Raw genomic sequence first — 17,682 nt, 5'->3', positions numbered from 1 at the left:
TGCATAAGAATGGCCCCTATAGGCTCATATATTTGAATGCTTAGTGCTGTGGGATAATCCTCCTGTAGGGTATGAATATGTATTCCTCTCATTGGTTAATAAAGAAGCTGCTTTGGCCTATAGCAAAGCAGAATAAAGATAGATGGGAAAGCCAAACTGAATACAGGGAGAAAGGGGGAGTTGGGGAGGTGCCACCAGCCACCAGAGGAACAAGATGTATTAGAGCACAGGTAAAGCCACAGAGACATGTGGCAAAACATAGATTCATAGAAATGGGTTCATTTAAAAGAGCTACCAGGGGGCATTGGTGGCACATGCCTTTAATCCCGGCACTCGGGAGGCAGAGGCAGGCAGATCTCTGTGAGTTTGAGGCCAGCCTGGTCTACAGAGTGAGTTCCAGGACAGCCTCCAAAACAATACAGAAAAACCCTGTCTCGGAAAAAAAAAAGTAAGAGCTAGTTAGTAATAAGCCTCAGCATTTTGCAATTAATATTATTAAGCCTCTGGGTGATTATTTAAAAGCAGCTGTGGAATGGGGCAGTACAGAGAAACCTCATTTACAGTGCAGTCATCAGGGAGTGGCACTATTTGAAAGGATTAGAAGGATTAAGAGATATGGCCTTGTTAGAGCAAGTGTGTCACTGGGGTGGACTCTGAGGCCTCAAGAGCCACGCCAAGCCCTCCGAGTCTCTTTCTCTACACCAGGGTATAGCTCTCAACTTCTTGTTTAGCTACTGCTTCAGTGCCACGCCTGCCACCATGCTCCCCACCATGATGAAAATGACTAAGCCTCTGAAGCTGTAAGAAGCCCCCAGTTAAATGTTTTCTTTTAAGAGAGTTGCCTTGGTCATAGTGTCTCTTCACACACAGTGACTCAGATACCACCCACATGAGGAGGACCTCTGTAGCTCAGGTGCAGCGGTGGCTCTGGCTGCAGCAGAGTGGGTGGGGTGACCCATGGCTCCAATGGCATCACTGACTGTGCAGGAGTATGTGCTGGTGGGAGACGTGTGATAAGTGTTTCTGAAGTACAACAAAAGCAGAGCATATCCAGTCCACGCCCAGAATCGTGGGGTGGGCAGCAATGAGGTGCCCACTCAGGTTCTAGCTGATGCTGACAGAAGCTGTAAGAATGACAGCTCTACTTGCTCTGCCCCTATTGCTGGATCTTTAACGCTTCTAATTTTGCTGTTCATAATGTAATGACAGAAAGTCACAGGTGCTTAGGCCTCAGTCAGGGCACAGTGGATATCCTCATTCAACCCTGGGCAGCCAGTGAGGACAAACTAACACCTAACAGGGGTCAGGTGAAGAAACAGGGTGTGACTAAACTCAACTCCACTCTCAGATACACACACCATACAGCATATGGGCAAGTGGTCAGACTACATATATACTGTATATATATATATACTGTATATACATACAACTGTTAACATGGTGAAACCTAAGCATTTTATAGCCCCAACAACAACAAGATGGCGTCCATCTGCCATACCCTTGGCAATTTGGGACATGTGAAACTTAACTTGTAGAACTACTTGTGTTTTCTGTAGAACTGCTCTAGTTTGATCTTAAATGCTCTGCGGGGAGGTAGTGGAACCTTAGGTGAGGTACATAGGAGGTTTCAAGTCACAGAAGTGTCCTTGAAAGGGATACTGGGATCTCTGCCCCTTCTTTTCATTTTTTTCTCATCCTAGACATGAGGTGAATGGTTTTGCTACATGGGGCCACCCTGACATGCTACCAACAAATAGTGTACTAAAACCTCCAAAATTGTGACCCCAGACCTTTCCTCTCACAAACTGATTATTTGGCCCTTGTTACAATTGGAAGCTAACAAGTATTTTTATGACCTTAAAAAATGCCATCTTTAATCCATCTGGAGTGTGTGCTGGCACGATTGATATGGGTGTGCTGCTCCACTGCTTCCCAGAAAGCCAACCGGTTATCAAAGTGGTTTTCCTGACATGCATTTGAAACACCACAAATAACGTACTAAATTGTCTACCTATATGGCTCTAAAATAGTTTGCCTCACTGTTGTTTCTCTATTCCAAAATCCAAGTGCTTCAAATGTTGGAGCATTACAAAGTCTCCCAATGTCTCAGACTCTGCTGAAAGCAAAAGGCCTGCAGACGTAGGCAACCATTCCCAAGCCTTCAAGAGATGCCCCTGGAAGAGCGGGGTCAACAGGAATGATGGTGATTTCAAGCAGAAGGGTTCATCCACTTCAGGTCCATCAGAGGTGGGAAGGTAGATGCATTAAGGGCCAGCAAGATACAAGGGTCAGTGAGTAACTAGACCATCGTCCCAGAGAGCCATTCCAGGTCCCACCACAGAGTCACTGGCAGGCCTAGCCACAGACAACTGAAGAAGAGAACAGTCCGTTCCAGCGATGAACAATCAAGGAACAGCTGGGCAAACCCTAACAGAAGCCTAGGGCTGCTGCACAATCATTTGTTAGCAACATTCCCAGCTGTTTTGTGTATACTGACGTCTGTGCCTAGAAATAATTTCCAAATAAACCACCTGGACCCAAAACATCTCTTTAGCAAGGTACCAAACAGTCCAACGACCTGATCCAAGTCTCACCAGATGTTTGCTCATCATGGCCTCTCCTAAAGCAGCCAGCTGTATCTCCTGGTAATGGTTCTGTTAAGTGTCCAGGAAAGTTTCCTCTCTTGTCTAAGTAGGCACATGCTGCATACTGCTAGGCTGTCTCCATCTCAGATCAATCTGGCTCAAAGGAGTGTGTGTGTGTGCTCAGCTCCCCCTGGAAACTCATCCTTGTGCAAAACTGGTCTTTCCTCATTCCAATCCCAGGCCTCACATTCCCTCTGCTACCTGCTCTTCTTTACCCAAGGCCACCCAACACCTGGCACTCCCTGCCCCCTCTGGCCCCACCCCTTCTATCAGACCCTCTCACCTTCACAGCCTCCACTGGGAACCACCACTGCACACCTGTAACACTTGCTGTGTTCTGCTGACAGACTGGGTATAGAACTTCTGTTCACAAAACAAGGACTGTTAGCAGTCACCATAATTCAGCAGTAAATCAATTCCCGTTTATTGAGACCAGTGATGCTTTCAGCAACACGTATCTATGCCAAAACCATGACAAGGAAGCTCAATCTGCTAGGAGATGCAAGTCATTTCCATCAACGTGGCTTTAAGTGTTGAAGCATCAATGCATGTATGTGTGTGTGTGTGTGTGTGTGTGTGTGTGTGTGTGTACTTGAGCGTTTGCAGAGCAGGAAGTGGCTTTTGTAAGCATAACCAGGTGTAGTGAGAATGTTGCCATGTAAAGAGGGGAATGAGTAGAGTTGAGCCTAGCAAGAGGTTTAGCTCCTACCCTTCTTCATTCAAACCTCCCAGTAGGCCAGGGCTTTGAATAAGCACACAGGAAGTATGGTTCCCAGCTAAGATGTCATCTTATCCCTCAGAAGGATGAATATGGTTGCTTCTGCACTGCCCATAAGAAATGAAATCCACCAAAGTGTGCAATATCAGATAAGTGGGTTTTTAAAAGGCAGTATGTACATACAATTGGGTATTATTTAACCATAAAAAACAACAAAACAGAGGATGAATATGGTTGCTTCTGCACTGCCCATAAGAAATGAAATCCACCAAAGTGTGCAATATCAGATAAGTGGGTTTTTAAAAGGCAGTATGTACATACAATTGGGTATTATTTAACCATAAAAAAACAACAAAACAGAGCTGGGCGGTGGTGGCACACGCCTTTAATCCCAGTACTCGGGAGGCAGAGGCAGGCGGTTCTCTGTGAGTTCAAGGCCAGGCTGGACCGACAGCCTCCAAAACAATACAGAGAAACCCTGTCTTGTAAAAACCAAAACCAAAACCAAAAAAACAAACAAACAAAAAACAAAAAACAAAAAAAACCCAAATCCAAGCAACATGGAACCAAAGGCACTATTAAGTAAGTAAGCCCAGGCACAGACAGACAAATGCCACATGTATCTGCACGTGGAAGCTCTCAGAGTTGATCTGGTAGAAGCAGAAGGCAGATAATGATAACAGGACAGAAAAGACTAGGAGACAAGAAGGTTAGATAACTCCATAACAAAACATACACTTACAGGTGACAATAATGCATTTCATATTTTATAAGGAATCATGAGGGAGTGCAAATACAATTCCATACAAAGAAATGATTAACATTTAGGAAAAGAAAACAGCAATCACCAGATTGGATCATTATACATCCATGTATCCATTACATTATACTCCATAGATACACCACTGGGAAAAAAAAAAAGATTTAAACCCAGAAGTCAGAGGCAGAGGCAGGGGATTCTCTGTGAGATCAAGGCCAGAGTGGTACATATCAAGTTCCAGGCCAGCCAAGATTATGTAGTGAAGCATTGCCTCAAAAACAAAAAAGCAAACCAGTTAAAAAGGAGCAGTGGCTTCCTTCAAGCAGTCTTCTTTCCACTTCAAGCAGTCTAGCATCAGAGGCCAGACGGCAGGGCGAGGGCCCAGAAATGCCATCATGGTTCTTTGTGGAGGCAGCATCTAGCAAGAGTGCTACAGTCTGATGGGGGCTGACCTACAGAAACTTTCCTGTAGGAACTGGCCAGGTGGAACAGTACTTCCAGGTCTTCCAGGTGGGATAGGACCTCACCTAGGAACCCAACACAGGCCCACATTCTGGCAGGAGCAGGGAAAGCTCACATGCCTGTCTAGCTATCCAGCCATGGGTCAGTGGAGTCATCTGTAGCAGCACTGTGCTGTCTGGGTGCTGTGGGTCCCCTCGCTGTATAGCCCTTCATCACCAGGAACACTGATGTACATCTAGAGCACGGTCAGAATGCAGGGATGAGGGAGGACTAGGGAACATAACAAAGGATGGCTCTTATGGGATGTCTGGTACCCAGAGATACTTTCTGGTCCCCTAAGGTTTCAGAATTCTTCTGTTTTCTGGGGTTCTCAGCTCCCCAGATGAGCTGACTCTAGCTTCAGGAATAGGAGTCAACAGATTTTGAAGGTACTGAGACAAGTTTGGGGTCTGCATCCTTTGGATGGGAGGCAGCTGGCCTCACAGCACTGCATTCAGACTGGGTCACGGGCTCTTGGAGCCCAGGGTAGCTCTCCTTGGCAGCTGCTGCTCGGTGGCCTAGACCAAGCAGGAGTTGGAGGGAGCAGGTAAAGCAGGCCTCAGGAGAGTATCCTTCTGAGTGCTAGGCCCACTGAGAACCTAACATGTAATGTCTTACTCTACGCAGCTCTGGGGGCCACCGGAGACTGGCTTGATGTGGAAGGCAGAGAACAGGAGACAGTGGCATGGTACTCAACAAAACTGTTTGGGTCTTGAATAATTTCTTTGAGATCCTGGCAGAAGAGTTCATAATCATCAGGCTAGGCTAGGCCTTGTCAGTCAACTGAGGCTCTCACAGACACAGCTGAGATTTTCCTGATGGTATTCAAAGTGGAAAACATATAATCTCCCAGTGGGGCCAAAAAACAGACTAGCAGTCATGGAAAGCCATCAAAGGTTGAAGCTAGGAACCCAGTGGAGGTCTGTCCTGAGTGGCCAGAGGTCTGGTATGCATCCAGCTGGAGGGCCTCTTTCTGGAGGCTTACTGCCAGAAGAATCATTAGCTGTGCTATTCTGATTCATGGTGGTGTACACACACATGGGGTTCCCACAGAAGGGCCTCTCAATCCAGAAATCCACCAAGGGTCATGCCGTGAGCTACCATCCATCTGCTGCCAAGGGTGGGCATTGGTGAAACTGGCTGCCACCTGTGTAGGATTACCAGGGCTCTGCCAATGACACCTGCCATGAGGTATGCCAGGAGTACAGGAAGAAAGGGCCCATTCGGGGTCTGGTGCAGACAGATGTGGCAGGCATAACACAACAGGCCAAGAAGCAGCTGGACAAGGCGTGGCAGACTGCCATTCCAGGGAAACGCTGAGGGCCAGGGGAGCTGAGTCGGTAAGAGTCGAGGGACCGTCAGATGCAGGCCATCATCCAAGGAAATCTGTCCAAAAACAAGGTGGGGAAGAGCAGGGACTAGGCCCAACCATCACCACTGAGCTGACAGAAAACCCCCGAGGACCTGATTAGCTGCTCTGAGTGGAAGGAGGGACCCACTGGCTGGCCTGGGAGGGTAATGGAAACAGACAAATGCTGCCTGTGACTTTCAAGGTGTAATGACAGATGCTGTCAATCCTAGAAGGGGCTAGACCAGAACTTCACGGAATTTTAGGACAATGACAATAGTAACTGTTATTTGTACCATTTGTGCTGAATGCTGACCACCAACAAGTTGGATGCTATTATTATTTCCAAGGAAGAATGGCAAAGTGATTTTTGTACAGCCACACACCAATTAGCAGAGGAACAGAACCTGGCAGTAGAGTCTAGCATAACCACAAATCATTTCACAGGCTATGGACTACCTTCAGAGTGGAAGGCTTGGGCTCCTGGCTGCTAGCACCCTGTAAACTAAGAGCAGTGCATGCCAGAACATCCTTGTCCATCCAGCAGCAGGCACACCTGACAGAGGCAGCTTGCCCGGCTCAGTCTGTTTCCTCCTGCTCTCAGGATCCCAGAGACCACCTGCAGGCAAAGCTACCCAATCCTGAGCACATTCCTCACCCTCATTCCAGTCAATAACCTGACACCCTAATCCCCAAAGGTGAAATTCTGCAGCTCCACTTCGGGGTCTCATCTGTCACCACCGGCACCTGGCCAGAGCTCCTTCTGATGCTTGGACCCACCCTTATTCCAAGCTGTGGTCACAAGGCCACACAAGGAAGGACAAAGGGTCCTCCTCTGGGCTCTCACACTGCTCCAGTCTCTCTAGAGAGAGAAGCACACCGCTTGAGACCTCCTCTCAACTCTCTGCTTCACCCCTCCTGGAGCTCTCCCCTTAGGTGCGCCAAGACCAGCATATATCTTCACATCTGGTTTTCCACGGGTTCGCCACTACCCAGAGTCAGTTTCTCCAGAGAAGTACAGCAAAGTTGATATTTGCGCCAGCACCTCCCAAGCGACCTGGCTGCCAGTACCACCCGCACCCATCTCTACCAGCCAAGCATTCTGACCATCTCAGGTAGACCCCTGACTCACACCTGAAAGCCCAGCCCTTGGCCTGGGATCCTCACCGTAATCATGAACCAGATCCAGTCTCTCAGTGAGCTCCCAAAAAGTAGAGCCCACAAACCAGGCCCCAGGCCCCAGCTAGGTGTCAGGTTGCTCACAAACATGCCCAGAAGCCAGTGTGCCACCCCAACTACGAACCTTAAGATGCTATCTGCCTGAGTGCCTCTAGCAACCTAGGAAGAAGCGTAGCCCACCTCACCCCCGCGGGAACAGTCTATTCCTGCTTCAGCCTAAGGTCTTCCTAACCCTGAGCCAGTCACTCACTTTTTGAGCCTCAAGATCATCCATCCCACACCGCCCTTGCCTATCAGTCTGTGGAACTCTCTCTCTCTTCTCTCCATCAACCCTGCCTGGCGCTAAGTAACTTCGCTCCTTCTCCTGGATTGGGCAGCAATTTAGTAGAAGACGGAGGGGGCCCGCGGCGCGTGGTACCTGACACACTGGCTGAGTTCTTTGCTCCAAGACCCAGGAGACCCGGGAACAGAACTTGCCCAAAGTCAAAATATGAGTGGAGGACGGACTACCAGCACCGCCCATCTGCCCGCCCGCAACCACGATGCAGGACACCCAGCTCATAAACTCCGGGTCAATGAAGCCCTCCTACCTGAGAATGTGCAGTGCGAGGCCGCCAGGGTCACAGGCTCTGCTGACGGACACCGGACAGAGCAGCGTGCTTCCGAGGCCAGGATCCCACAGCCACCTGCAAAGTGAAGAGCGAGAAGAGCCTGAGCGAGATCAGGAGAGCGCGGCCGTGACTCCTCAGCCCGCCGCCCCACCTCGCGCCGCCGCACGGACCCAGCCCCACTAACCACGCCGCCGAGAAAAGTCTCGAGGTAGCCGGTTCCCAGGATTTCACCCAGCGCCTCGTCAGCCACGCCCCCCTCCGGCGTGCGCACTGCCACCCCGGACGCCCCACGCTCCGCTCGCCTTCCCGCGGGGCTGCGCGCGCACGCTCGGCTCTCCGCGCCTGCGCCGTGAGCCGTGAGGCGTCTGCCTCGCAGACGTCCGCAGGGTGCCAGCGCGACGGCGCGGCGCAGGGAGTGATGGGAGCGCGCACTCGCTCCCATGCCGAGAGGCTGAGTACGCAGGCGCCGGCTGGTCCTGTCGCACGCAAGGGCAGAGGCGGCTTTCCCAAGTTCTGGCTGTCATCTGGAGAACTGCGCTGTGGGCCAGCGGGGGTTGGGTCGCGAGGTCTCCGGTACTGAGTGGTTGCTGAGCCTGCAGGCCGGGGGAGTGTATTTCCCCGAGTGACAGGTCCACCCAGTGCCTGTCACCGTCCGGTGCCATGCTCAGAGCCTGATAAGCCCCAGTGTGTCTGCATATCCACCCCGGCCGCAACAGGCAGGGCAAGCTGGCAGCACATCCCTCTGCTTGGAGTCATAGTAGCTGCAGGCAAGCAAGCAAGGCCTGGGGCTTTCCTCGTCTCGCGTGGGTATTGTCTTTGTCAGAATCCAGAGAGGACGGTGAGGGCTGGCTGCCTAGCCCAGCGTGCTGCCAGGTTCTGGGGAGCCCAGTGGGCACCCAGAGCCTATGTGCCCTTCACATGCATATGAGGGTTTGTCCCTCTAGCTCCTCCGTGTCGTCGTGGTGTCATCCCACAACCCAGACGCGTGTTTAGATGGTCCAAGGACCAGAAGGCTTTGCTGCACGGTAATACTTAAGGAAGGCAAGCACATGCCTACACACCAGCTCCCTGACTGCCCCGCTCTGGTGACTCTTTTCATGAAAGATCTCTGAAATGTTATCTGCATTTACACCCAAACTCACTCGCTTTGATCCTTGAAACGGGAATCAAAGATCACATTGTACCTTCCAAGGGTCTGTGGGGCTTTCAGTAGCCTGGGCCAAAAATAATAAAAGTGGCACCCAACCGGGAAACACCTCCTTGAAGTGTGAATGAAACTTGGATTTTTTTTTTCGGTTGTATCTTTCCTAATTGACCTGATAATTTAAACTTCCTCCCTTAAGGGAGGGGTTGTTTCTGTGAATTCCGATTACCCTGCGGCCCCAAGCAGCAGGAGCCAACTCCGGGACTAAGCAGAGAGTGAGCAGCAGGCTTGTGTGAAAGACCACACAACCAAGCCCCTCCTACATAGGCCTTTTCCAAACGGCCTTTTCGTTTTGTTTTAGGGCATCGCCTCAAATGTGCATGACAAAATTTATCGTAGTAACCATTGCAAAGTATACTATGGAGCAGTGGTGTTAATAAATATATGCATAAGGCTGTGCAGCCGTCACCACCATTCACAGAGCCATTTCATCACAGCAGAAGTTCTCCATTGAACACTGAGCCCTCATCAAACACTGAGCACCCACATTTTGAGTCTAAATTTGACTGTGTGCCCACATACCTGGTGCTCACACAGTGTTTGTCCATTTGTGAATGTATCTCATTTAGTATGTTTTTTTTTCCTTTTTTAGTTTTTTTTTTTTTTTGAGACAGGGTTTCTCTGTATTGTTTTGGAGCCTGTCCTGGAACTCGCTTGGTAGTCCAGGCTGATCTCAAACTCACAGAGATCCGCCTGCCTCTGCCTCCTGAGTGCTGGGATTAAAGGCATGCACCACCAACGCCCGGCTCATTTAGTATGTTTTCAAGGTTCCTCTGTGCTATAACATGCGTCTAAGTTTCCTTCCTTTTAAGTGTTGACTGAGTGCCTGGAGAGATGTTAAGAGCACTGACTGCTCTTGTGTAGGACCTCGGTTTGTTTACCAGCACCCACTGCGGCTTACAACCATCCATAACTATAGTTCCGGGGGATCTGATGGCCTTTTCTAGTTTCTTTGGCACTGGGCAAATAAATGGCTTGCATATATATACATGCAGGCAAAAGCACTCTTACATATAAAAATAAAATATTTTTTAAACAAGTCAGCCTTTAATCCCAGGACTCAAGCCGGGAGGTGGTGGCACACGCCTTTAATCCCAGTACTCGGGAGGCAGAGGCAGGCGGATCTCTGTGAGTTCGAGGCCAGGCTGGACCGATAGCCTCCAAAACAATACAGAGAGACCCTGTCCTCGTAAAAACCAAAAAAAAAAAAAATCCCAGGACTCAGGGGGCAGAAGCAGGTGAATCTCTGTGAGCTCCAGGCCAGCCTGCTCTACGTAGTCAGATCCTATTTCAAAATTACCTGAAAATAAAGTGACTGACCCCTCCTTCGAGTGACCACATTTTGTTTACCCTTCATCCTTCATGCACTGAACTGTTTACACCTTTGGCCACTGTGGGAAATAGTGCTGGGCAATCACTGTATCCTGGTCAGGTTTCCATTGCTGTGATGAAACACATGACCAAAAAGCAAGTTAGGGAGGAAAGGGTTTGTTTGGTTTACACTTCTACAGCACTGTACAAAGAAAGTCAGGACAGGAACTCAAATGGGACAGAGCTGATGCAGAGGCCACGGAAGGGTGCTGCTTGCTTCCCCTAGCTTCCTCAGACTGCTTTCCTATGGAACCCAGGACCACCAGCCCAGAGGTGGCTCCACCCACCATGGGCTGTGCCCTCCCCCACTGACCAATAATTAAGAAAATACCCTACAGCTGGATCTTAAGGAGGCATTTTTCTCAATTAGTTCCTCTTTTCAGATAAAGCTCTAGCTTGTGTCAAGTTGACATAAAACTAGTCAGGACACTGGTTTTAATTTTTAAAAATGTATGTGTTATGAATGTTTTATGTTCATTTATGTCTGCATCATGTGCATGCCTGGTGCCCTCAGAGGCCAGAAGAGGTGTTGGATGCCCTGGAACTGGATTTGCAGATGGTTACAGGCTGCCAGGTGGGTGCTGGGAATTGAACCAGGTCCTCTGGGAGAGCAGCCAGTGCTCTAAACCACTGAACCATCTCTCCAGCCTGATTTTAATTCTTTAGCTATACACTAAGAAAGGCTAGAATTCCTAAGTCTAAGTAACTTTGTCTTTTGTTTGTTTTTTTTTTTGCCGATAAACTGCCAGTGTTCCAAGATAGTCTTATCATTTTCTGTTGCCATCAGTCCTGCATAAGGGTTCCAATTCCTCCACAAACTGCCAACAAGACTGCCAACAAGTAGTTATGCTCGCAGCTTGGTACGTGGACACTCAGTTTCCCAGAACCATTTATTAAAGGCATTGTCCTTTCTCTGTCTTGATACTTTTGTTTTTGTTTTGTTTTTTCGAGACAAGGTTTCTCTGTATTGTTTTGGAGCCTGTTCTGGAACTCATTCTGTAGACCAGGCTGGTCTTGAACTCACAGAGATCCGCCTGCCTCTGCCTCCCAGTGCTGGGATTAAAGGCGTGCACCACCAATGCCCGGTTTATCTTGACACTTTTGTCAAAAGTTGTTTGGTGCACTGGAGCTTTGCCCAGCCTCCTGACTGCTGCACCTGATTTCCCCTCCTCTCCCTTTTTTTTTTTTTTTTTTTTTTTTTTTTGGTTTTTTCGAGACAGGGTTTCTCTGTGGCAGTCCAGGCTGGTCTCGAACTTACAGAGATCCGCCTGCCTCTGCCTCCCGAGTGCTGGGATTAAAGGCGTGTGCCACCAACGCCCGGCCCCTCCTCTCCCTTTTCCTCTCCCCTCTTTTCAACCTGGTCCTGCTCACTCTGGACTCTCCCAGGTATCCCTGCCTCTGACTATGCTTTCCCAGGTATCTTCAATAAACTTACTCCTCCAATATTAAAAACAAAACCAGACAAACGAAAAATCACAGCAGTCATTTGAAAGAGTCATTTGGTGGGGCTGGAGAGATGGCAGCTCACAACTGGCTGCAACTCTAGTTCTGGGGATTCAACACCTTCATCTGGCCCCGAAAACAATGCATACATGTGTTATACACATATTCAGACAAAATAGTGAGACTCAAAAACATTTTAAAGTCATTAATACTGCATGCATACATACATCACATGTGCAAATAATCATATGTGTGTGTTTCTTTTCTTTCTTTGGTTTATTGAGACAAGGTTTGACTATGTAGCCATGGCTGTCCTGGAACTTGGTCTGTAGATCAGACTGGCCTTGAATTCACAGAGACCCATCTTGCCTCTGCTGGGATTAAATGTGTGTGCCATCACCACCCAGCCATGTTTCTTATCTATTGGACTTTCTGTTATTTTCCACTGGTATATATGTCTGATATTTTTTGTCTTTTTTATTTTTAAATTAAAATTAGAAACAAGGTTGCTCCACATGTCAATCCCAGCTCCCTCTCCTTCTCCTCCTCCCACACCCTCCCACCAATCCCCCCAATCCCTCCTTTCCCCAGGGAGGGTGAGGCCCTCCATGGGGGTTGTTCATAGTCTGTCATTTCATCCAGGGCAGGGCCTGGACCCTCCCCCAAGAGTCCAGGCTGAGAGAGCATCTCTCATTGTGGGATGGACACCCAAAGTCCATTTGTATGCCAGGAATGAATACTAATCTACTGCCCAAGGCCCCATAGATGGCCGGGGCCTCCTCACTGACACCTACATTCAGGGGGTCTGGATCAGTCCCATGCTGGATTCTCAGCCATCACTCTGGGGTTCAAGGGCTCCCCCTTGTTCAGATCAGCTGTTCCTGTGAGTTAAACAAGCCCAGTCTTGACCCCTATGCTCATCAGTCCTCCCTCTTTGTCACTGGGTGATTTTTCTTTTTTCTTTTTTCTTTTTTTTGTTTTTTTGAGATAGGGTTTCTCTGTGTTGCTTTGTAGTTTGTTTTTGTTTTGGAGGCTGTCCTGGAACTCGCTCTGTAGACCAAGCTGTTCTCGAACTCACAGAGATCTGCCTGCCTTTGCCTCCTGAGTGCTGGGATTAAAGGTGTGTGTCACCACCATCCAGATATATGTCTGATTTAATGTCAGTGCCACCCTGTACTAATTACTGTAGCTTTGCAGTTAAGTTTGAAATGGGGGGGTGCTCCTAAGGGTTCCTTGAGACTCTTTGTGAGTTTTAGGGTGGTTTCTCCCTCCCTTCTCCCCCTTTCTTTCTTACGGAGGCAGTCTCATTCTGTAGTATTGACTGGCAGGTGAGCTATCTCACCCCCTTGTCGAGTATTTTCTGCCACCGCTGGTTGAATGTATTGATGCAGAATCAGCAGACACAGAAGACTGTCTAGGGCATCTACATATCAACCTATCTATCCTTCATAACACACATTATTTGAAATCCTGCTGTCTCAGCTTCTCTCACAAGCTCTGGGATTACAGGCATGCCCTCTTTAGGGTAGGTTTTTCTACTTTTCCAAAATACCATTGGAATATTAATAGTAATTGCTTAAGTCTTTTAATCACTTAAGGTGTATTGATGCTTTAAAATGTTGGACTGGGGTTCCAGGTGTGGTGATGCAAGCCTTTAGTCCCAGAACCCAGAAGGCAGAGGCAGGAGGATCTCTGAGAGTTCAACACCAGTCTGGTCTACAGAGCGAGTTCCAGGATAAACCCTGTCCCACCACTCCCCCCAAAATAAATACAAGAAAATGTTGGGCTAGGACCCAATGTGAATGAGACCCATCACAAAATACTAAGTTTTCCAATCTGTGAACACAGTGTGTCTTTTCCTTTTTTTTTTTTTTTGGTCTTCTTTACCCTTTTCAGCAGAACTAAGCATGGTAGCAGAGCCTGGTAATCTCACAACTCAGGAAGGTGAGGCAGGAGGATCTTGAGTTTAAGGCCAGCCTGATCTAAAAATTATTTTAAATACTTGTTATGTGGGGCGCGCGTGTGTGTGTGTGTGTGTGTGTGTGTGTGTGTGTGTGTGTGTGTGTGTGTGTGTGTGTGGTGTACATTTGCCACAATGCACATGTGGAGGTCAGAGAACATCAACTTCTGGGGGTAATTCTCTCCTTCCACTGTGTGTGTCCCAGGGATCAAACAGGACATCAGGCTTGGCAAGAAACACATTAATTACCTAATGAGCTATCTTACCCCCCTCACTGAATATTTTCGGCCACAGCTGGTTGATTCAGAATCCACAGACACAGAAGACTGTGTAGGGCATCTGCATATCATTGTCATATCAAATTGATATGAAGAGACACCATGACCACAGCAACTCTCATAAAAGAAAACATTTAATGGGACCTTACAGCTTCTGAGGTTCAGTCCATTATCATCATGGCGGGACATGGTGGCCTGCAGGCAGACGTGGCACTGAACTGAATCTTGATCAGCGCCCAGCAGGAAGTGAACTGAAACACTGGGTGTGGCCTGAGCATATGTGATACCTCAAAGCCCACTGCCACTGTGACACACTTCCTCCAACAAGACCGCACCAACTCCAACAAGGCCACACCTCCTAACAGGGCCACCCCTTTGGGGGGCCATTCTCTTTCAAACCACAATCTTCCTTACACTGCATACCACACAATACATTGTTATTACTATTACTGTTGCCCATGGAAATACTCAGAAATTTCAGCAACACAAGGAAAGTAGTAGCAGTGGGCACCTTTGACTTCTTCCGAATCTTAAAAGGAAATACTGGAGTTTTTCACCACAAAGTGTGACATCAGCGGCTGCTACTCATCCCACTTTTTTGCTAGTTTGAAGTTTTGTTGCTTGATTTTTACAGTTTTATTATTAAATTTTGTTTGATATGCTAGATGCTTTGTCTTGAATGTGTGTGCACCACATGCGTACCTGGTGCTCAGAGGCCAGAAGAGGCATGGAATCCCCAGAACTAGACTTACAGACCTTTGTGAGTCACCAAGTGGGTGCTGGGAACAGAGCCTGATCCCCAGGAAGAGCAGTCAGTGCTCTTAACTGCATTTTTTTCTGAGAGTGGCTTTCAAAAAAGTATGATAAACTTAGTCAAATGCACGTTCTCTTATATTTTCTTTACATTTGGTTAATGCCCTAAAGTATACAGATAGAATGTTCAAAAGAAACCATCTTGCATTCCTGGGATGTATCCTATTTGGCCATAATAAATTCCTTTTATGTATTGCTAATTTCTTAAAAGGAATTTAGTATGTACATCTAAAGCAGGTATTGCTTTGTAACTTTCTCTGCTTGTAATGTTATTGCCTATAGTTTTAATTTAGCTGCAGTGACACCCTTTCCAGGGTCTGGTGCCTGCTCTGGTCTCCAAGGACTCCTGCATTCACATGGTGCACAGAAACTCACACAGGTACATGCATATACATAAACATGAATTAATTTAAAAATTGTTTTAGATTTACCTATGCATGTATGTGTACCCTGTGTGTGACTGGTGTCCTCACAGGGCAGATCCCCTGTGCTGGAGTTCAGATGGTTGTGAGCCCCAACATGGGTTATGACAATGGAACCCGGGTCCTCTTCAAGAGCAACAAGTGCTCTCAACACTCAGCATCTCTTTCTCCCTTCCCCACCCCCCAGACAGGGTTTCACGATACAGTCCTGGCTGACCTGAAACTCTTTGTAGACCAGGCAGGAATTAGCTTTGTCTTACTATTTTTTAAATATTTATATTTATGTAGGCTTTGCCAGAGAGATGGCTCAGTGGTTATGATTGCCAGAAACCATATTGGTTTTCCATTTTCCCCTAAACATTAGAAAAAGAAGGCCTCTTTGGATAAGAGGGGAAAGAAAAAACCCCACCCCTTTCAGATAACAGAATGAACATTCCATGGGAGCGCTGAGCAGGAGGGAGACCCTGCACTGAATACTACGGAGTCTGAGGAAGGAAAATTCAATTAAGGCAGAGGCAAAGACACACTACTGGCCTCTGACAATCACACAGGACATGGCAGAAAGAACAGGCAAAGGCCGGCTGTGGTGGCCCAGCACTCCAGGCAGAGGCAGGCAGACTTCTGCAAATCTGAGACTTGAACATAGAAAGTTCCAGGCTGGGTAGGCTAATTGAGACTTTTTCAAAAGCAAAAAAGAAAAGCTAGTCAGGCCAGCTGTGTGCTGAGGAGAATGTCCACGGCAGAGGAACTTCATTCAATCCATTTAACCCCCATGGAATCAGGCATCCGGTCCCCTCAGTGGCCTTTAGCCAAGTTGGTGGGGTGGAGTGAGAGCCTGTCTGAGCTGGTGAAGGCAAGACTCACTCACATTGTGTCTGGGTCTCCTAGGAAAGCTGCCCGTCCTGGCATGCCTGGACACTGGGGAGCTGACAGGTACAGCAGCTTCTGAGAGAATGAAGGCACGGGATAGGAGCCTTGGCCTTGCAAAGAATGGGCTGATGGGAACAACAAACTCCATTTACACAGCTTCCCTCCCAAAGACTTTGAAAATTAAATACTCCCCAAGCTATGGAAACCCAGCCACTGGCTGAGTGTTAGAACTTTATTATTATAATGGGCCGGCCCAATTCCAGCCACCACAGGCAGAACAATGAGCCATTGAAGCCTTCTGAAGGTCTTGCCTCCCATCCACCCTCTCCCTCAGGCTGGGAACTGGTACTTAGGCCTCTGAGGGGAGGGTAGAAGGGCAGACATGCCTAAGTCCTGGCTTTGCCATCTCAGCTCACAGAGACTCCTGGGGGGGGGGGTCTGGGAATTGCTTTCCTCACTCATCAAGCAGGGCCTCCATTAAAAACTACAAGCAGAAAAAAACGTAAGCAGACACAGTTTTTACACTGACACTCCACTGCATAGCTTGGCTCTTGTGGGTTAGGAGCTAACTGTATCTGCTTCCAGGGAAGTTAGGTGAAGATGCTGGAGACACAGGTGCTCTTGTCATGCATGGCCAGTGTGCCTTTCTGACATAAGTAGAGCAAAGGAGACAGCAGGGTCCCTCTGTCTCATGCCAGGGTGCTTATCAGGCCAGTCATATGTGCTGGGCTTTCGGGATGGGCTGCAAATAAGGCTCAATGAGTAGCCAGATAAGAGCCCGATGCCTCATGGCTCAAACCCTCTATCCATCAGCCCTTGTCTCAAAGCAGTCAGTGACCACAACTGGGGCAGGGAACTGTGCCCATCTGGCTATTAACTCCCAGTTGCTATGTCACACTATAACTTGTTTATGGCTCCACTTTATTCCCAAGCATGTGGTGTTATTTGATCATCAGTTTTAAGCGCAAAATATCCAATTTTATTGGGAGAGAAAAAAAATTAACTTTAAGGAACTGCAAGGCCCAATTGCTGTCCCATGAAATCCTAGAAGGGATTGGGCCTGGTCTGCCTTGCCCATCCCTGTTGCCTTTGCCCGGGCTTTGTGTTTCCTTGCTGAGATGAGGCTTCACCCTGCACAGCCAGACAGTTGAGTTCAGTGTCTTCAGTGACTCCTTGGGTCTATCTGGATTGGATTTCTAGCCTGAGTGTGCAGCGCCCTGCTCTATGCCTGGTGAAGGCCAGCTCTGAATACAGAAGGCCTGTGAAGGGAGTCCTCTTACCGCCTACTGGGAAGGCCTCATGTGCTCCTCAGATGGCACTGGGACTGCTCCAGGGACCCCAGCTTGGGTTTCAGGATTAGGGTAACCTGAGTATCATAAACCGCAGCAGGGCTGAGATTAGGCAGGCTCAGGTCTAAGATGCTTCTAGGCCCCTGGGAGATGTGAAGGTCTCCACACAGCCCTTGTAGTCACAGGTGCTTGGCTGTGGACCAGAACTTACAGGGCTGTCCAAACCCTCTGGTGGCAAGACCAGAAACATGAGAGCTCTTGGAGAGCTTA

General features: G+C 48.3%; 2 protein-coding genes across 3 annotated transcripts in view; both read right to left on the bottom strand.

The window, feature by feature from the left end:
* Gnb1l (G protein subunit beta 1 like) overlaps nt 1-8,134 on the bottom strand; it is a 68,981-nt gene extending 60,847 nt beyond the window's left edge. For both annotated transcript variants that reach the window (XM_005077509.4, XM_021231470.2), the window contains exons 1-2: nt 7,947-8,134; nt 7,742-7,837 (exon numbers count right to left, since the gene is read on the bottom strand). The gene's annotated coding sequence lies outside the window, so the exon portion shown is untranslated. The remainder of the gene's footprint in view (nt 1-7,741; nt 7,838-7,946) is intronic.
* On the bottom strand, nt 4,118-8,204 carry Rtl10 (retrotransposon Gag like 10). The gene is given in 6 exon segments (XM_040751446.1): nt 4,118-5,397; nt 5,399-5,462; nt 5,465-5,526; nt 5,528-5,711; nt 5,714-5,998; nt 7,742-8,204. Coding segments are annotated over 6 exon segments (1,212 nt in total). The 3' UTR covers nt 4,118-5,243.
* Nucleotides 8,205-17,682: the final 9,478 nt, after the last annotated feature.

This window comes from Mesocricetus auratus, unplaced genomic scaffold (genome assembly GCF_017639785.1).
Source record: "Mesocricetus auratus isolate SY011 unplaced genomic scaffold, BCM_Maur_2.0 Super-Scaffold_100008, whole genome shotgun sequence".
Taxonomy (NCBI): domain Eukaryota; kingdom Metazoa; phylum Chordata; class Mammalia; order Rodentia; family Cricetidae; genus Mesocricetus; species Mesocricetus auratus.
Note: the sequence above shows the minus strand (reverse complement) of the source record. Positions and strands in the feature narration are given on the sequence as shown.